Source organism: Tiliqua scincoides, chromosome 5 (genome assembly GCF_035046505.1).
Source record: "Tiliqua scincoides isolate rTilSci1 chromosome 5, rTilSci1.hap2, whole genome shotgun sequence".
NCBI classification, from domain to species: domain Eukaryota; kingdom Metazoa; phylum Chordata; class Lepidosauria; order Squamata; family Scincidae; genus Tiliqua; species Tiliqua scincoides.
In genome coordinates this window covers 139,287,419-139,308,505 of record NC_089825.1, presented here as the reverse complement: position 1 = coordinate 139,308,505, position 21,087 = coordinate 139,287,419, and the positions used below count along the sequence as shown (strand labels likewise).

Below are 21,087 nucleotides of genomic sequence, written 5' to 3'. Positions count from 1 at the left end.
CAAAGTTGGGCTGTTAGACTTACTTTAAAGGAAAACTTGCTTATAATTTTTTTTGGGTCCTTCCTTTAAGGTGGTTGATGCTTATGGAGCCATACTACATTTTGTGCAGTAGTTAAAATTATGCGCTTTAGGAGCTTCTGATTGCCAAAAATGTGGCATCACGTTTTAAATATAACGTATGTTTAATGGTTAGGATAATAAGCTTGTGGTTTTGCTGTATTAAATGCTTCTTCACCTAACAGCATATAAGAAAGCTGTTTATGGTGGGGGGTTCGTCTTGCTGTTTAAACTATTGGAGTGATGTCTGTCCTGGCAAAGTTAGGAGCATTGGTATACTACATTTGACTTTTTTGGCAGGGTGGCTGCTTATTTACTATACCTTATGAATTTTTGGCATCTATTAATGATGCCAGAATGTTTAAGTGCAATCTGTACTTTTTGTGGCACAGAATGAGGAGGAGTTTGCTATTTTTTAAAGATTTGCCTATATTATTAGGACAAGCTTATAATTTTTGGGAATATTTGTCTGTGCTATTTGATTTAAAATTGTGGGCTTGCTCCATAATTAAATGGCCGTAAGGCTTGATTTACCTAGTATTAACACAAGTTGGGGTTATTTTACATCATAAAATTTTAATTTGGATTTGGGAGGCCAAATTAACATGGTTCCATGGGTTGGATTCATTTGTTTACTTCATGGAGATCATACAAGAGTCTCCATTTTCTAAATTTCTTTTCTTATAACAAATATTGGTATATTCTATGGACTGATGAAAAGAACAATATGTTTGACTTACAATTGTTCTTAAATTAATGAGTGCAATGCCTCTAATTTTTCTTTAGACAGAGGCTATTGCTTCACCTAAACTGGGCTACCTGGTAGCCAGGTAAGTGGCAGGACATTGTCTGTGGAGTTGTGCCACATGGCAAATTATAGTTTTTATTATGACAGAATGAATACACAAGGAGGATTATGGATAGCTTAAGAGTCTCTTTTGTTCTGTTTGCAAAGCACCACATTTAAAGGTGCTTCTCTCAGAATACCGAGGGCATTGTTTTTGTTGTTCTTGTGGAGGTCTAGTTTTGGCTTTGCTGTGTATTACTCATGCTTGCCTACTGTGGAGTTCTTTTCTAACTAAGTTGGTACAGAGGGGGGGAAAATAGAAGCTAACAAAAAGGGTTTTTTAAAGAGCACCTGGAGGAACACAGATGAGTGCTTTTAAGAGATAATCTCTTGCTCTGTGGCTTGGGCTAAGGAGCACAGTTTCTGATAAGAGGATAGATGTATTACTGTTTATTTCCTCTAACTGCTTTACCACTGCAGAGTGAAAGTTGGGATGGTAAATTAAGTCTGTGACCTCTTAGAAGGAAACAAGGTGCTAAGCTTTGCTAAAGAGAAACAATAGATCATTGCTGTGGTTTTGATAAGCTTATACTTACCTATCAATACTATACTTACCTAGATAGTTGAGCTCTGTAACCCGTGCCGGGCAGATAAGCTAGTTGTTGTCGTGGCCCCTCTTTCAGGGTCAGACGCAGCAATGAATGAGGAGCAACCCAGAAAACAGGCTACTTGATTTTGTCGTGGCCCCTCTTTCAGGGTCAGATGCAGGAGGAGCAACCCAGAAAAACAGGTTACTTAATTTAGAAAAAAAGTAAAGCAGCTTGTCTGCTATACTTGGCTGGCCCATGTCTGGGCACCCAGTATAGCCACAATAGTGTTAAGAAGCAACCTGACCTCAAAGTCAGGATGCTTATAAAAGCAAGTGCAGTGAAAAATCAGAGAGGCAGCCACTAAAAGTTGCATTGCAAGGCTGCTTCAAAGGCACACAAGGTGTACCTTGTTGCCTGAGGGAGAGTGCTAAGACAGAAGCACTCTAAGGGATTGAAAGTCATAACTGGAGCAAGGCAAGGCAATGAGTTCGGAGGCAGAGGACAGGCCGCTTGATCAAGGCCACCTGGCTCTACTGTACCTGCTCATTGCAGAAAGTCTCTGCCTGCTGCGCTAAATGTAGCAGTAATGCCACCTGGAGTAGCCCGAGACCCCGGAAGTCAAGGACTGCTTGATGTGGCATACAAGCCAGAGCAAGAAAGGGTCCCCATTCGCTGTGCTAGATGTAGCAGCGAATGGGGAACAACAAAGAATGTCAGGCTGCTAGAAATAAGAAAAAACAAGGGTCTATGTGCCAGGGTGCCAGAAGTCCCTATGCCAGGGCTAGAAGTTGCAGAGGGTCCCTGTTCCAGGGCGAGAAGTCCCTGTGCCAGGGCGCCAGATGAAGCATTTCAGTGCTACTTGAGGAGCAGCTTGAGATGCTGCGTTGGTGTGGCAAAGAAGCCATAGCAAGAATTAGAAAACAGACACAGGTTTCAGAGAGGTTGAAAGTGCTGGAAGCAGGACCAAGAATGAAATCAAGGGAGAAGTGAAGTGAAGTCTCCCAGCTCCTGACCCAGCTTTTTATTAAGTCTCAAAACACATGATATACAGTTATGTAATAGGGAAATTTCCATAAGGATGCTACCTTGCTTCATACTTGCTAGTTCTAGTTTAACCACAAACACATTCCTAGATAAAATTCTCCTTAACTTCCTGTGTTTACAGGCTCTGGGCAAAGACCCTCAGTGTATCATCAAGGCCAAGAGTGTGCTCTTGTTCAGACGCAGGTGTGCCTGCATCATTATTGCCAAATACTGCTAAAGCATCTTAAAGCCCAGTGCCTATATATTCTATATTTATTACAGTAGGGTAAGTAACCATGGAAGGAAAACATCTGGATTCATATATAGAACAATATTGTAAAGACACTTATTGGGTCTACAGCCTGCCTACGTAAACCACCTTGAGTAATATCTGGCAAGAAACATATATAAATATAGAAGTAAATCAATCAGTATATGAGGTCAAAGGAGCACATGTTGAATATAGATGTTTACAGAAATGTGACTTATTTGTCATTACTGCATTCTCGTGCAAAACAAACCAAACATTATAGCAATGAGAAAACAGTTGATTTCCATATTAAACCACTTTCCTTTGGGTTTTTTGAAGATGCCACCCCGATCAACATGCACTGAGAGCTGCCATCCTGGACAGACAAAGGTGGTACGCCAGGGGGAGCAGATCTGTTGCTATGACTGTGCTCAGTGCTCTGAAGGGAGGATTTCCAGCCAGCTGGGTGAGTGAAGAAGGAGATGCTCCATCCAATCGTTGTTCCAGAAGTTTGTGGAAATGAGCTGCTCAAAGGTCTTCCAGCCCAACCTTTTATTTCCCAGCACTAAGGGGAACTGTGGCGTCCAGGAACTTTTGTCCCCTTCCCCCGAGGAATGTCTCAGGTCCTGCAATGGGGCTTCTCATGTTGCACCAGCTATTTTGCTGGCACTGATGTGAGAACCTTCATGTCAAGCTATTAGGTTGGGCACAGGGGATAGGATCTGGCGGAGGAGGCCGCTGCCGCTCCTACTCCCCTCCCACCCCATCTCTTCCCCAATTCCCCCGCTCAGAATGCAATCCCAAAACCGAAAGGCCATACCACTGCCTGGTGGTCCCACTTATCTCCTTGCAGTCACATGGCATTCTTCATCCAGAACTACCTACTCCAAGGGTGCCGTAAATGTGCTTTACGACATGTTTACAACACCCAGTGCCAGCACTGGAGCTCAGCACCAGTGCTATGAACCTTTAGGATTGGACTCTTAGGGCCCAATTCTCAATTCATAATACTGATGCAGTCGTAAAGCAACAATTCAGCAGAACGTATGGCCCAGTCCGATGGGACTGTTATGACAGTGGGGCAGGTGTCTAATGTTGTCAAAGGCCCAGTGATGGCGTGAATCTGGTGCCACCACTGGGCCAAACCAACCATCTGCTTCAAAGCAGCTGCAGATCCGGAACCACATTGCTGCAGATGCCGGTAAGTCAGAAGTGAGGCATGTTGTGGATGAGGAGAGATCAGGCCAGGGGAGAGAGGAGGTGGATCCTGGTGGCAGCAACATGCACGAGGCTCTAATCCTTGAACCTTGCCTCGGAATACTCCCTGACTCTCCTCGGAAGCGCATCAGCAAAATGGAGGAGAAGACCTGGAGGTGACTGGGCAGCCTATACACAACTCTGCTGGCCTGCTGTTTGCCCCCCATGACAGCACACACTTCCTAGGCACAGCACAACTGACCTTTGGGTAAAGTCTGATGCCAGTTTTACTGAGAGTTGACATTCAAAGGGTACCTGGATGTGTTACATACATGGATGGATGCAAAGAACCATTTGAGTGAGTGATTTCTTTTGTATGTATTAATTAGCACACTTTATCCTATGATTGACTGCACTGTTGCCAGACAGCCTAAGGTGACACAGGCACACTTTGAACTGTTGAATCCCTGCATGTTTCTTTTAGATGCAGATCACTGCAGTGACTGCCCAGAGGACCAGCATCCAAGCAGGAACCAGGATCACTGTATCCCCAAAGTCATAAACTTTATGTCCTATGAAGAGCCCTTGGGAATTGTTCTGGCTTCTTCTGCTCTGCTGCTCTCCACCATCACACTTGTGCTCGTGTGGAGCTTCATTCAGCACAGGAACACCCCCATTGTCAAAGCCAACAACTGGAACATCACCTGTGCCCTGCTCTTCTCCCTGCTGTGTTGCTTCCTCTGCACATTTCTGTTCATTGGCCAGCCCAGAAAGGCATCCTGCATTCTCCGGCAGACCTTGTTTGCCTTCACCTTCACTGGGGCTGTTTCTTCAGTGTTGGCCAAAACCCTCACTGTGGTCCTGGCCTTCATGGCCACCAGACCAGCCAACAGGATGAGAAAATGGTTAGGGAAGAGATTGGCTATGTCTGTCATTGTGGTGTGTTGTCTGATTCAAACTGGCCTCTGTGCAACGTGGCTGGCAGTGTCTCCCCCCTTCCCAGAGCTTGATGTGCACTCCCTGATAGGTCAGATCATAGTGCAGTGCAACGAAGGCTCAACCTTCATGTTCTCCATTGTTCTGGGCTACATAGGATTTCTGGCCCTTGTCAGTTTTGTGGTGGCTTTTTTGGCCAGAAGACTGCCTGATACTTTCAATGAGGCCAAGCTGATCACCTTGAGCATGTTAGTCTTTTGCAGTGTTTGGGTGTCCTTTGTGCCAGCCTACCTGAGCACCAAGGGGAAATACATGGTGGCCGTGGAGGTCTTCTCCATCTTGGTCTCTAGTGCTGGATTGTTGGGTTTCATCTTTCTCCCCAAATTCTTCATTATTGTGTTGAGGCCCCAGCTGAACACCAAGAAGAACTTAGTAAGGAAGAAGAATTTTGTTACCTGACTGAATTGCTTGAGTACCTTCATCCATAGCATTGTGCATGAACCCCATTGTGTTATTTCCTGTGACATTGAGCTCCATGTGACAATGGTTCATTCCTTCCCAGTCTGAAATGTGATGTTTTATTTGACCAACAGCCTCAAAATTTCAATGAGTCATGGATGACTCCTTTCCACCTGCTTTCTACACCAGTATGACATGCCTGTCAACACCCCCCCCCCCAAAAAAAAAAAGTTATCTTCAATGAAGACTCGGAGTCACATTTCCAGGGTTCAGGAAGGAAGCAAAGCCACTTTTCTGATCCTGCCCTCCTTCTTTTATTAACCTCTCCTTTTGCCCAGTACAAAGGTCAGTTGTGTAAACACTGCAAGCTTGTTTTTCCATTGTGCTGAATCAGGATTGTATACCGAATGTCACACTGTTTGTTCGTGATCAGGACGTGTTCAAATTGTGCTTCAATTGGAGGGGGGGCAAATGTGCTTGCCGGACTGCCACGTCAGCAAAGAGTGAGGTTCAGTATTTTTCCTATACATTTGCTTCATCTTCCCTTTTTTGTTTTATTTTTCATGGGAAGGGCAATACCCTTGTAGGCGCTTGTGGAGCAAGTCTAAGCCTTGTCGGCTAAGTAAAAGAGTCCCGGGCTGGTGTTGTGGGGTCAGCAAGCACATTGTTTGACACAATTAGGGGATACATTGAATAAAGCAACAGTTCATGATTAGAATAGCTATTCCAAAGATCCCATACCCAAAGGTCTGTCTAAGCCATGCAAAGTTTGGTAGCCATCCTGTAAGCCAATCCCAAAACCTGCTAAAGCCTACATCTTGTTGTATTTGCGCAGTAAGATTTTTTAGCTCTTCAAGTCGTTCCTCTATACTGCAGCTGTTATCAGTTAGATTAAAGCAACATATATTTTTAAATGTTGAACATTCATGATGATGTTTAAATAACAGGAAATCAATGGCTGCTCGATTGTCCAGAATTGCCTCACATAGTTCATGTTGTTCCATATTTAATAAAGCTATCGCTTGAGAGGTGGCATTAATGGCCTTTACAGCATAACAAGCTAATTTGCTTAATTGTCTAGCGTTGCCCACTGCTAGTGCTGGGATTCCTATTGGGGAGGTTGCCAATGAAGTATACTTGGTTTTATTAACAATTTTACATTTGAATCACAATCATTGTGGAGTGTTAGAGCGTGTTTGGCTCGAGCAATTGGCTTAGAAGGTAACATTATTACAAAATGACTAAGGCAGCACTCTGCGCCATTGGTTAGGTTGACTGGAATAAGTTAAAGGTTCTGCTTCCACATGTAAAAAACCATCCCTTGGGCAACATGGTATGTTTGTACACAAAGAGACTTTCTGAAAGTTGGAGCAATTGAGTTGTGGGCCTGGGGGTTGATAGCAGAGTTTAGAACAGTTAACAAACTGGGCATAGGTAGCATTGAAAGCAACCACATATGGTGTATGTAAGGACAATGCATCCAGAGGCAATTCCTTAATTGTTTCTCCCCATTGGAGGTATCCTTCATACCCCTGGCTTGTTAAATTGTTATTAGTAAGATTTTGTAATAGCCAGGCACCATTATTTATATTGCCTGGTTGATGGCACACAGGAATCAGGTATGTCCCCAATAGATCCCCTGCAGTGAATTCAGTGGACAGACAGAAATGTGAAGTGTTAACAATCTGAGTGAGGCGCTCCCATAAATTATATTTTAAACACTTGTTGACCAGCCCCCAGCGGGACCACTAACAATAGTAGAAAACACATCATTAACACCATTGAGTTTTTTGTAACCTCAGGAATCATGGCTAGAAGCAGTTTTTCAGGGGTTTCTGGTTCACTGGATGTCATCAGCCGCCTTTGGGCCTTCGATGTCAGCACCTTCAGATCTCCCCAGGTTATGGGATGAGCCTCCTGTCGAGGTCTTTTGGTTGGCCGTCTGTTCCTTGGTTGCTCCTGTAGTTCCAGTGTCATCTGGAAGTTGGAGATTGGATTCTCCAGGCCCTGATGCCATGACATCCTTAGCTGGCTGCACACACTGCGCTGGTACCCAAAGCGTTCCTGTGGGAGTAAGCACAGCAGCATAGCCTCGCCCCCAAGTTACCAATTGGGCTGGGCCTTTCCATTCTGGGTCTGGCAATTGTATATAATAAACCATGGGTCGGAGTAATGTTTTCATGACTTCTTCGTGTCCTTCGTGAGGAGTAAACCCTTCTGCATTTAATGTTAAAAAATTTAAAGTATATAATAAAGTATAGAGTGTTTCCTGAATATGTACTGGCCCAAATAAACGATGTCTCATATCCCCTGTTTTTAATTGTTTAAATAAGAGGGCTTTAATAGATTGGTGGGTGCGCTCTACAATAGCTTGACCTGTAGAGTTATAAGGGATGCCGTGTTTAAGAATAATATTCCAGGTTGTGCAAAAGGAAAGAAGCTCCTTTGAAGTATAAGCTGGAGCGTTGTCTGATTTTAGTGTAGCTGGTTTCCCCATTACTGCAATTGCATGAAAAAGGTGGGCAATCACATGTTTGGTGGTTTCCTTTTTAAAGGGAGAGGCCCGAATACACAAGTGAATAGTGTTTGAATTCAGGAACATGAGTAACGTCCATTTGCCACAATTGGTTTGCATGGGTCCCACGGGGATTTACTGCATGCAGGAACAAAGAGAGGGCTCAAGAGCAATGAGGACAAGCATGGACAATTGTTTGTGCTTGTGATAAGGGAATTAAGAAATTGTTTCACTAACATTCACTAGTTATTTGATTTTTCTCTGTAAATAAATTTTTGCAGATTGATGGGAGAAGGCGTGACTAGCTATGGGATCAGAGAATCAAGCATTCACTGATGAAATAGGGAGGCTCCTAAGAGCCTGATCAGCTCTGTCATTTCCTTCAGATAAGAAGCCAGGAAGCTGGCTATGACTATGAATGTGGGCAGCAAAATAAGGTTGTGTTCAGTTTTGAAGCAAATTCTGCAAAGTGAGAAACAGGCTTAATAAATTGTGATCAAGCTGGGATGTAATGTATGCTAGGGGTAGATGTTCTAAAAGATTGTAGATATACTGGGTGTCCACTAATAAATTAAAAGGCTGATCACTCATGAACTTGAAAGCCATAATAACAGCAGCTAATTTAGCTCTTTGGGCAGAGGTTTGGAGGCTTGCTGACTCTGGGCTTTTGTTGACAACCCCCACCTAGCCAGACAGCGTCTGGTCAAAGGAAATGTACAAAGATGAAGGGGGGTGGGGAGGGGAGAGAAAAGCCCACTTGTTTGTTTATTGGACTAGCATGCTACAAAGGAATGCAACTCTCTTTGAAAATGACCGTTTTTTTCTATATTTAAAGTACTGCTTTCTGGCTTTAGAATTTTGTTGTAGAGCAGCAGCGAGGAGGCTGGCCTTATGACTTTGAGTACCTACATTCTGACAAGTTTTAATCATATCAGCCAGCGCTATGCCTCTTACTGCAGTCAAGGGTTGGAGTGCTTTCCTGCAATCTTCATTTGCATTATCTATTGCTAGTTTTAACAGCAATTCTTCAGCTGCCTTGGGATTTTCTACTTGCTTAGTAATTGCCTCCTGGAGGCGATTTACAAAATCCACATATGGTTCTGCAGCTCCCTGCCAGACTGTTGCAAAAGACTTCCCAGGCTTGCCGGAACCTTGTGCGACGCCCATAGGGCACAATTAGCTGTCTCATTCAAATACTGGTTTCCTAATTGCACTTGCATGTCTGTGGTGCTAAACTGTCCTTCCCCTGCTTTCAGGGCTTCTCTGGCCATGGCTTCCATGACTGAAGCCTGCCTGTGAGGGGTAGTTTCTGACTGTTCTTTCTTTTCTAGAGGAGCTGGGGCAGAGGGGGGAGGAACATAAGCTGGTGGGGGGAGATTTTCTTTAGGAGGGGGATTGCTTATTTTTTCCTCTTGTTCCTGTAACTCTGGCTGCAGAGCACAGCATCTAATGCCTTCAAGACAGAGATGCCATGCATGAAGGACCTGAATGGGGGCTCGTGGTTCTGCATGTAACACCCCTCCAATTTGCTCCTAGTCTTTTATCCTAAAAGTGCCTCCCTTGGGATACCAGGGGCACTGCTCCTCAATGGTATGAACTAATGCTGTAACCTCCCGGGAGGGAACAGGATTCTGAGCCTTGTGAAGGAGGAATTGCAAATCATTGCGATGCTGGACTTGAGCCGCCGACAGGGATGCCCCCATACTTACCGGGATCTGAGGATGCGAGGACAAGTCTGAAATCCTTGCCAGGCGTGGTAAGCTGGTTTGGGATGTCCCAGGTCCCTGTTCGGGCGCCAAATGAAGCAATGAAGACTCGGAGTCACATTTCCAGGGTTCAGGAAGGAAGCGAAGCTGCTTTTCTGAGCCTGCCCTCCTTCTTTTATTGACCTCCCCTTTTGCCCAGTACAAAGGTCAGTTGTGTAAACATTGCAAGCTTACTTTTCCATTGAGCTGAATCAGGATTGTTTACCGAATGTCACGCTGTTTGCTCATGATCAGGACGTGCTCAAAGTGTGCTTCAAGCAGGGGGGGCAAATGTGCTTGCCGGACTGCCACGTCAGCAAAGAGTGAGGTTCAGTATTTTTCCTACACATTTGCTTCACTTCAATACTCAGGTTATTCTGAATCCACTGAATTCCCCATGGGGGGGAACAGACACACAACCATTGGCTGCGAATCGGACAAACATGTTTTCTTTACACCTGCAGATAGTCAAAAAAAAGTTCTGGTCTGCAATGACCCGTCCTATAATTCGAATAATCCCTGACTTTAGCTCATGAAAGCATGAGGGGCAGACAGCAGCCACTTAAGGATCTTGTAACTAAAACCCTTGAATTCTCCTTGGGATGTTCTGATGTGCAACATTTGTGCCATCACAATTTCACTTATGGCAGTGGATAGCTAAATGGCACCCATTTAGGACCAGGGATGAGCCATCACAGGCCCTCAGCTCCCAAACGAAGGTGTCTTGATGAGCTCACTCCACAAAAGTTCTCACAGGATTCTAGGGGAAGAACAGATCTAGAATTTGGCTCATAGGAAACTGGATGTCTTTCCTGTGACACTGAGCTGCATGTGACATTGGTTCATTCCTTCCCAGTCTGAAGTGTGATGTTTTAGTTGACCAACAGCCTCAAAATCTCAGTGAGTCATGGATGGCTCCTTTCCACCTGCTTTCTACGCCAGTACCCTGCACATGCCAGATCTTGTCTGATCTCGGAAGCTAAGCAGGGTCAGGCCTGGTTAGTACTTGGATGGGAGACCACCTGGGAATACCGGGTGCTGTATGTTCGTACCATAGTCATTCGAGACTGAAGGTTGCCAACCATGACATGTCTGTCAACACTCTCTCCCAAAGTTATCTTCAATACTCTGGTTATTCTGAATCCATTGAATTCCCCATGGGGGGAACAGAAACACAACCATTGGCTACGAATCAGACAAACATGTTTTCTTTACCCTTGCAGATAGTCAAAATAGTTCTGGTCATAAGAACATAAGAACAGCCCCACTGGATCAGGCCATAGGCCCATCTAGTCCAGCTTCCTGTATTTCACAGCGGCCCACCAAATGCCCCAGGGAGCACACCTGATAACAAGAGACCTCATGCTGGTGCCCTCCCTTGCATCTGGCATTCTGACATAACCCATTTCTAAAATCAGGAGGTTGCACATACACATCATGGCTTGTACCCCTTAATGGATTTTTCCTCCAGAAACTTGTCCAATCCCCTTTTAAAGGCTTCTAGGGTAGACGCCAGCACCACATCCTGTGGCAAGGAGTTCCACAGACCGACCACACGCTGAGTAAAGAAATATTTTCTTTTGTCTGTCCTAACCCGCCCAACACTCAATTTTAGTGGATGTCCCCTGGTTCTGGTATTATGTGAGAGTGAAAAGAGCATCTCCCTATCCACTCTGTCCATCCCCTGCATAATTTTGTATGTCTCAATCATGTCCCCCCTGAGGCGTCTCTTTTCTAGGCTGAAGAGGCCCAAACACCGTAGCCTTTCCTCATAAGGAAGGTGCCCCAGCCCCGTAATCATCTTAGTCGCTCTCTTTTGCACCTTTTCCATTTCCACTATGTCTTTTTTGAGATGCGGTGACCAGAACTGGACACAATACTCCAGGTTTGGCCTTACCATAGATTTGTACAATGGCATTATAATACTAGCCATTTTGTTCTCAATACCCTTCCTAATGATCCCAAGCATAGAATTGGCCTTCTTCACTGTCGCCGCACATTGGGTCGACACTTTCATCGACCTGTCCACCACCACCCCAAGATCTCTCTCCTGATCTGTCACAGACAGCTCAGAACCCATCAGCCTATATCTAAAGTTTTGATTTTTTGCCCCAATGTGCATGACTTTACACTTACTGACATTGAAGCGCATCTGCCATTTTGCTGCCCATTCTGCCAGTCTGGAGAGATCCTTCTGGAGCTCCTCACAATCACTTCTGGTCTTCACCACTCAGAAAAGTTTGGTGTCGTCTGCAAACTTAGCCACTTCACTGCTCAACCCTGTCTCCAGGTCATTTATGAAGAGGTTGAAAAGCACCGGTCCCAGGACAGATCCTTGGGGCACACCGCTTTTCACCTCTCTCCATTGTGAAAATTGCCCATTGACACCCACTCTCTGTTTCCTGGCCTCCAACCAGTTCTCAATCCACGAGAGGACCTGTCCTCTAATTCCCTGACTGTGGAGTTTTTTCAGTAGCCTTTGGTGAGGGACCGTGTCAAACGCCTTCTGAAAGTCCAGATATATAATGTCCATGGGTTCTCCCAAATCCACATGCCTACTGACCTTTTCAAAGAATTCTATAAGGTTCGTGAGGCAAGACTTACCCTTACAGAAGCCATGCTGACTTTCCCTCAGCAAGGCCTGTTCATCTATGTGTTTTGAGATCCTATCTTTGATGAGGCATTCCACCATCTTACCTGGTATGGATGTTAGGCTGACCGGCCTATAGTTTCCTCGGTCCCCCCTCTTTTTAAAAATAGGCGTGACATTTGTTATCCTCCAATCTTCTGGCATCGTGGCCGTTTTGAGGGACAAGTTGCATACCTTAGTCAAGAGATCTGCAACTTCATTCTTCAATTCCTTAATAACTCTTGGGTTATTGGTCTGCAATGACCTGTCCTGTAATTATAATAATCACTGCCTTCAGCTCCTGAAAGCACCAGGGGCAGACAGTAGCCACTGAAAAATCTTATATCTAAAAATCTTGAATTCTCCTTGGGAGCTGGTGATCTGCTTCAATCCCTTTATAAAGCCTCTCTTCAAAACAATGGGCATCATGTAGATTTAGGAGGCTATGGCTGCAATCCTGACCACACTTTCCTGAGAGTATGCCCCATTGAACAAAATAGAACATACTGGTAGACCTGGTTAGGATTGTGCCCTAACTGAAGATAACATTCCTCAGTGGATGATTGAGAGTCAGACATGGTGTAAAGGCCCTGTTTCCCTCACCCCTTTGGCTGTCAAGGTTGTTTCCATAGTTTTGTTTCTTTGTCTGCAAAGGCCGATGGTTTTGTGGCCCCAGCACTGCAAGAGTGCTGCACCTTGAGAGTCTTTGAGCGCAATTGAGACTGAGACCAAGATATGCTCCTGTTCAGGCTGTTCTCGTTGCTGCTGCTGCTGCTTTTGCTTCTGCCTCATGTTTTCAGCAAGAACTCTAAATCCAGTTGGGGTCTGCTGCCTGACATTCAACACAACCTCCGAGATTCTTCTTCTGATGATCTTGTCATTGGCGAATTTGTCCCCCTCCGTGTTGCTGAACTGAAGGAGGTTACTTTCAGCAAAACTCTGGATGTGTCTTCACTGGAGGCTTAGTAAGTATCTCTATTTTGCTTGAAAGTTGTACCAAGGGCCACACTGGCAGTCTGGTTCTCCTGCTTCCCATGTATGGTTGTGTGGTCATAGCGCTGTGAGCATCCATGTCACCACGAATGCCTTTGAGTGCAGTTTGGATGGTGGCCTCCTTTTCTCAGCCCCATCCATTCAGCTGTGTGTGTTCATTTTAATTCTCGTAGTTGCCCTGATAAGTAGCCTGGAGTCCCTGTGGTTTCTCTGAGGTGATGGGGAGAGCTTAGCAACTAAAAATAGATTTGAGTCTGGGCTACTGGTATCCAAACACAACCCTTAGTATCTGCTTAATGCTAGATTCCCACAGTTTTTCTCCTTTGAGTGAGAGGCAGAAATATCCCCAATTATTGAGTTGAACTGATAATCTGCACTTCGTTAAAACCAAGGCACAGTTTCCAATGTGGTAGTGAACCTGTGTCTGGTCAGTTCCAGTGCAGACTGGAGGCTGGGACTGCAAGATAGATTCCTGAGATGTTCAAGAGAGTCACACCACATATTGAAATCCGTATGGACGTCCTGTTAGACCTGATCAGCACTGAGGCTAAATACTCTTCTCCTGACAGGGACATTTCTGATCATTTTCTTTCCCCATTGATTTCTGTAGTAAAGAAAAGGTGTAGAAGGGAGGTGGGGAAACTCTAAAAATAATTTAGATAATGATAAAGTATGAGAGATAATAATAGAAAGAAAACTAGAATTTCAAGGAGAACACCAGTCTAGAACCCTTGTCCTTCATATACTAGCTTTCTGCCTGCGTGGATTTTATTTTTGTACAGAGGAGCATATGAAGCGGCACAGTCAGGCACAGAATTATTTCTGTACTGAGAACTACATCTGGTCTAAGAGGCAGGAAGGCAGTGAGGATCTGTCAGGCTGCTGTCAGAACAAAAACCACCCACCCCATAGGTTGGCATCTTGAGTGTGTGTTTATTGATTTAATCACCTGTTCCTTAATTGTAAAATGTACTGATTCATTTGGACTCTGGGCAGATTACAGCATTGACCAACAAATGTACCTGATCAACTGCATCCCTCAAAAGGTTCAAAATCTGATTTAGGAAATGGAAAAGATGTGGGGAAACAGCGGCAGACCAAAGTAATATAGCAACCATCTTTTCACAATGACAGAGTATTTATGAAGGTTTTGCCCTAGTGATGCATCTACACAGTGACTAGCATGCCAGTGACACAGGGGTGTGCAGTGGTGGGGAGGCAGATGAGACAGAGCCTCCCCACTGGAGTTCTTTGAGAAGCTCCGCCGCCATGTGAAGTGCCCAAGGACCCACAACCCACACACTCTGTACATGGGTTGTGGATGATTGGGTGCCTCTTATGGCATCAATGCTTTTTGAAGAACTCCGGTAGGGAGGCTCTGCCTCACCTGCCTCCCCACCCACTTCACATCCCTTCGGTAACAGCTTCTAAGAGTCAGAAAGGCCATGGTGGGTACATTAATCCAGCAATGTGCATTGGGACCTCACACTGCATGTAAATCTCATTTCAGCATAATTCTCAAGTACTACCACCATGTCCTGGCCTTGGCATTTGCTGTGAGTGAGATCAACAAGGATGCCAGCCTCTTACCCAATAGCACGTTGGGATACAAGATCTATGAAAATGCTTACAATGCCTTAGGAACCAGCTTTGGAACAATGTCCCTCCTTTTTACAGGACAGGGGAACCCCCTGAACTACCACGGTGGTGGGAACAGGAAGCTAGTGGCCATCATTGGAGGGCTCACCCCCCAAAACACCAAGCAGATGCCCCATATCCTACATATCTATAAGATGCCACAGGTAGGTGTAATTGTCTAGATGGAGAGGTGCAACTTCAAAGAAATGAGATATTCCTCATCTCTTGGTTCAAAGCTAACTGCACTATCTATTCGAACAAGCACATTCCAATGTTGATGCCTTCTTTCTAAAAACACTTTAAGAAAGGGGGATCAGAATGGGATAATGGCAGAGGTGAGGAATTAACCTGTTCTCTGCTCACATCATATAAAAATTAGCCAAGTGTTAAACTCTTCATTTAGAAAAGTAGGGGGGGAGGGGTCTTTGGGGTGAAGAAGCTCTTAGAAACCAGGGATCCCAAAATTCAGGCTTTTGCACCAACTGTAGAGTGTCTTTTGCCAGAAGCACCAAGGGAGTTCCCAGGCAGAAGGATTTATTGCCCTGACACTGCAAGGCCATTCTTATAAGTACCAGAGCTATTACTACAACACTCCGCTGAGTTGCTTTGGTGAACCAAAGGTGCCTCTGATCTCTTGGTTCTTGATAGTTGGGGTGAAAAGAGACATCTTGTGGGCTTTGGCAGAAGAAAGAGAGAAGAAACCAAAGTAAGTGGAGAAGAAAAGGAAGATGAAAAAAGACCTGCCCTTTTTGGATTCTGCATTAGGGGAGAGGTTTTTTGATAACATCTCTATGTGACTGAAACACATCAATATTCAATAATTTTTTTGCCTTTATCATGTATTTGAGGCGTTCTCTCTTTCTGAACTTGAACAGTAGAGAGAAATATGTGAGTATTCCATATTATATTCCCACCCACCTTCAACCCAATCTAACCTGCTGTGCCTTTAAGATGGAGCATCGGACAGTGCAATCCTATGTGTGTGTTCTCAGAAGTAAACCACATTCGGTTCAGAGGAACTGGCTCCCATCTAAGTGCATATTGGATTGCCAGGCCTTACTAGTCTGTCACTGACTAGGTGCAATGTGACCTGCCACTCTGAATGTATCTTTATCTCCATTCCTATGGATGTTCCAAGATGAGGAAGGAGCAGTGTTCTTTAGTATCATGTAGTATCACATCCAGGGTGCAGAATCCTTGAATTTTTAGCCTAATATATACAAGAAGATCAAATACCATGAGAACAAACTTCTCCCTTGTTTGTCATTTATATTCAGGATTAATGGTCAATGTGTCATGCCAAAGAATCCACTCTTTTCCTTCTTAGATGATTTATGGCTCCCTTGATCCTGCGCTGAGCGATAAAACTCGATTTCCTTCTCTTTATCGGATGATCCCCAATGAAAATGATCAGTATGCTGGGATTGTTGCACTGCTCAAGCATTTTGGATGGACCTGGGTTGGCCTCATTGTTTCTGAAGATGACAGTGGGGAAAGGTTATTGAGGACTCTCATTCCTCAGCTCCTCCAGAGCAATTTCTGTCTTGCTTTTAAGGAAATTATTACAACCCCAAAGTCATACTGGATGGAAGAAAAGCAGTTATATGAAAATACAGAAAGAATTAGTTCTACTCTCTTATTGACCCAAATTAACGTGTTTCTCGTTCATGCGCTTTCACGGTCTGTGGACTCTTTACGAAGGGCTCTTTTTATAAATGAACATTTTTTAAACCACACAACCCGGACAGTTTGGATAGTAACAGCTCAGTGGGATTTTGAAACACTGTTCAATTGGGTCTTGAACAGCCATTAAATCTTTTAATGGCACCTTGTTCTACACACCACACACAAATGATGTAGCAGGATATGAACATTTCCTGGAGACATTAAACCCTTTTCATTTTAGACTTTATTCCATACATGAGTTTTGGTCTGTTGCATTTCAGTGTTCGTATAACGGGTACACACCAGGCAGGAAAATCTGCACAAGGAAGGAGAAGCTGAGAAATGCCCTGGGATCCCGCTTTGAAATGAAAATGTCTGGCCTGAGCTATGGTATCTATAATGCCGTGTATGCTGTAGCACATGCTCTCCATGTGATGTATTCCTCTAAATTCAAGCAGGAAGCAATGGGCTATGGAGGCCTTTGGAACTTTCAGAAAATTCAGCCATGGCAGGTGGGAATAATTTCTCCATCTGTACTATAAAGATCAAGAAGTATGTAGAGACATTCTGCCTTCCCGGGATGAACTCAAGGATCTTGTTATTGGATTCAAGAATACGTTGTCTGAAACACTGCTAATGTGAAATTTGGAAAAAAAGATGTCCTGGTGAACAATTGTGTTTTATGATTTCTGAAGAGGAGATTAAAATAATGTTGCCTTCTAATGTTAAGATTATAGTTTAGCATAATAACTAAAAAAATGGTGAATTTTAACACTTGTCCCAGTTTATTCCTTGGTTTGTCCTCCAATCTAGCTTCACTTCTTTCTGAAAAATGTCCTCTTCAACAATAGTGCAGGAGAGCAAATATTCTTTGATGAGAATGGGGAGTTGGAAGTTGGATATGATATCATCAATTTGGTTGCATTTACCAATAAATCCTTCCATAAAGTCAAAGTTGGAGAGATGTTCCACCAGGCTTCTGGAGGAAAAGAGTTTGCCATTAATGAAAGTGCCATTGTGTGGAATCACAGGTTTAATCAGGTAGAAAGAACCATTACTGTAGGTAATGAATCATTACTGTAGAAAGAACCAAACTGTAGGTTTTACAGTTGCAAGTTGTAATCCAGGTTGTTGGGTAACTGTTGAGATACTCTTGGCTGCTCTTATAAAGCTGGTGGAGCTAGTTGATGATGGCATTTGCAATAAGATATATAGTCAACCTGCATCTTCTTCAAGGGTTACATTCCAGAGTCGGCATGTAAAGCTATAATTGCACATATTCAAAATTACCTTGCAAATCCTTATATTCATAAAATACATGCTGTCTCATTAAAAACTATGACTGGTATGTGGGAAGTGAGACCTATAGAGAGAATAGCAGCTTCATTCTCTCACTCTGGGGTATGCATTTAATAAGTGGAATTGCAGGTGGTGAATTGTCTGCAGTGTTTAAACTGTTGGTTTTCTGTGATTTTTTTTTTTTTGGTCAAGTGCATGTAATACACTTAAAGAGCTATTGTAATTATTTTTTATAGTCAACTGCACATGTCTTTAAATGCATAATTTGGCCCTTATATGCTTGTTGGTTATTTTTCACGTAGGAGCCAAGGGGGCAGATAGGTCTGAATTGGGGCTGCACTGGGGGAAAAGTAAAAAAGTCCCTTTTCTTTACATCACCCTCCTGATGCAGATTGCCCCCAATCTGACACCTCCTGGTTACAGACACCAATGATCTGAAAAGGGACAATCTACTCATTTAATGCATTGTGTAGTTTGATCCTCAGATACCATATGAAGTGCTTAAAATCTGCTCTATGAATGTGACATATTCAGACACTGCTCTCAAACATGCTACTTTTAAAAGCAGAAGAGTGCAGGTAAACAGTCTACTGTCACCTTGCAGCTCTCCCCAGAGTGCTTAAGAGGTCTAATTCCAATTAATTGGGAAGCGAGTAGAGGGACTATGCATTCCTGCTACAGGAGTGTATATATCTGTAACTGCATTGGGGTGGCTGATGGTATAAGTATCATGAAGCAATATGACAATTCTCCCCAGAAAACCTCTTCTGTTGTTTTTAGGTGCTGCCCCAATCCACATGTGTTGAGAGTTGTCGTCCTGGCCAGAGCAGAGTGGTTCGTCAGGCGGAGCCAGTTTGTTGCTATGACTGTGCTCAGTGCTCTGAAGGGAGGATTTCAAGCCAGATGGGTAAGTAAACGCATTCAAAGCTAAATGAGGAGGCCATTCCGACGTTTGTATAAGTGAACTGCGGAAAGGACTGGTTCATATAGGCATAAATGCCTGCAATCACAGTGATCACACAAATGGGTGAATGATGGGCCAATTCTACCTTCTCTTTCCTCTGGTGGAATATGTGTTGTGGTGGCAGAAAAAGAGGATAGGATTGGGCCGAAAAACACTTTACATTAGGCTCAGAGTTCCTGGGCTAAGATCACTTATGGAATGTTTTGGTCAAATGGTGAATTTAATCTTGATCTTCCAGGGCCTTATTCTACCCACTGCACTACACTACCTCTCAAGTTTTCAAGCTTTCTGAAGCTGTTCCTTCTGGTCCGTTTTAATAGGTATATGTTGCATTATTTCCAGAGGAATGCTATGTCCATAGAAATGTGTGAAGCTGAATTAATTAGCTGAACTGGGACATGCCAGCTCCTATTCCACTGGTAAAACAGGAAATTCTATATAATTTATTTATTTATTTACTCCAAAATGAAAAGAAGAGATCTCACACTTGGAGAGAACATGGGGATATGATGAATATGATTTTTAATTAATGCTTTGTTTATTGTTTCTATGGTATACTACAACTTATGAAGTCTGATCATGATTCTCTGTCCATGCTGTATCATTATAATGCCAAACTCAGCTAAACAAAATCAAGCCCTGAATGTTAATCTGTTATCAGAATAAAAAGGTAAGGTAAAGGTTTCCCCTGCACAGTCGTGGTGCTCATCTCCATCTCAACGTCGAGGGAGCCAGCGTTGTCCGAAGACGTCTTCTGTGGTCATGTGGCCAGCGTGACTAAACGCCGAAGCACACGGAACTCTGTTATCTTCCTAATGCAGTGGTACCTGCTTATCTACTTGCATTTAGATGCTTTTGAACTGCTAGGTTGGCAGGAGCTGAGGCAAGTAACAGGAGGCCACCCTGTACCTCAGCACCAGGGTCTTGAACTCCTGGGCTGCCGACCTTCCAGCCAACAGTCTAGTGTTTTTAACTGCTCAGCCACCACACCTCATGCTCTTGGACCACTAGTGATATTGACCACAGGCCATGTGTGTGATTCATCTTGTATTGGTCCAATGGCATGTTTCATACCATTCAGGGTCAACCTACCATAAGACTAAGGCACTGATGCCATTAGGCTAAGCAGGTAAGATGACCCATGCACATTTTGACGTGTTAAAACAGTGTCCTTGTTGTTCAGATGCAGATCATTGTGACAAGTGTCCAGAAGACCAGTATCCAGACAGCAACCAGGAACGATGTGTCCCCAAAATCATAACGTTTTTGTCCTATGAAGAGCCCTTGGGAAACATCTTTTCTTCTTCTGCCCTGTTCTTTTCTTTGGTCACGCTTGTGGTGATGGGGAGCTTCATTCAGCACCGGATGACTCCAATAGTCAAAGCCAACAACTGGAGCATTACTTGCACCCTGCTCTTTGCTTTGCTGCTTTGCTTTCTATGTTCCTTTGTGTTCATTGGCTGTCCTGGGAAAGTGTCCTGCATTCTCCGGCAAACCTGGTTTGCCATCGCTTTCACTGGGGCCGTTTCCTCAGTGTTGGCCAAAACCATCACTGTGGTTCTGGCTTTTGTGGCTACAAAGCCAGGAAACCACATAAGGAAATGGGTGGGGAAGAGACTGGCTGCGTCCATTGTCCTTCTCTGTTCTCTTACGCAAACTGGCCTCTGTGCAGTATGGCTGGCCACCTCTCTCCCCTTTCCAGAGTCTGACATGCATTCTCAGATGGGCCAAATCCTCATGCAATGCAATGAAGGCTCTAATATCATGTTCTACATTGCCTTGAGCTACATGGGGTTCCTGGCCATCATCAGTTTCACTGTGGCTTTCTTAGCCAGGACATTGCCTGATACTTTTAATGAGGCCAAGCTGATCACCTTCAGCATGTTGGTCTTTTGCAGTGTCTGGGTGTCCTTTGTCCCAACCTACCTAAGCACCAAGGGGAAATACATGGTGGCCGTGGAGATCTTCTCCATCTTGACCTCTAGTGCTGGATTGTTGAGTTTTATCTTTCTCCCCAAACTCTACATTATTGTGGTGAAGCCTGAGCTGAACACCAGGGAACAACTAGTGCAGAAAAAGAATTTTAGCACTTGATTGATCACCTCCAATCTTTTTAAGCCTCTCTCTCTTCCCATTCAATATGGTGCCTTTTCTTTTATCCAAATGTTAACCTAAGGCTGTGGACAAGCTTGTGTCTCTTGCTATGGTTGTAAAACATTTAGGAGGTTTCAACCATACAAGGAATAAACAAGGATGAACTGACTTTTCAGACTTGCTTATTAGCACTGACCCATTTCTCTCACAATAGCAGCCAAAGGGATTATTTTCTTTAGTTCTCCA

At 44.0% G+C, this 21,087-nt stretch overlaps 1 protein-coding gene and 1 pseudogene across 1 annotated transcript; both read left to right on the top strand.

Moving 5' to 3' along the window:
- The first annotated feature begins 10,487 nt into the window (after positions 1-10,487).
- LOC136654625 (5S ribosomal RNA) lies at positions 10,488-10,606 on the top strand (annotated as a pseudogene).
- Positions 10,607-14,528: 3,922 nt separating this feature from the next.
- On the top strand, positions 14,529-20,841 carry LOC136653881 (vomeronasal type-2 receptor 26-like). Its single transcript, XM_066630756.1, has 5 exons — positions 14,529-14,548; positions 14,692-14,983; positions 17,298-17,547; positions 19,444-19,614; positions 19,931-20,841. Exons 1-5 carry the CDS (start codon positions 14,529-14,531, stop codon positions 20,839-20,841), a joined length of 1,644 nt encoding a protein of 547 aa, XP_066486853.1.
- The last annotated feature ends 246 nt before the right edge of the window (positions 20,842-21,087 follow it).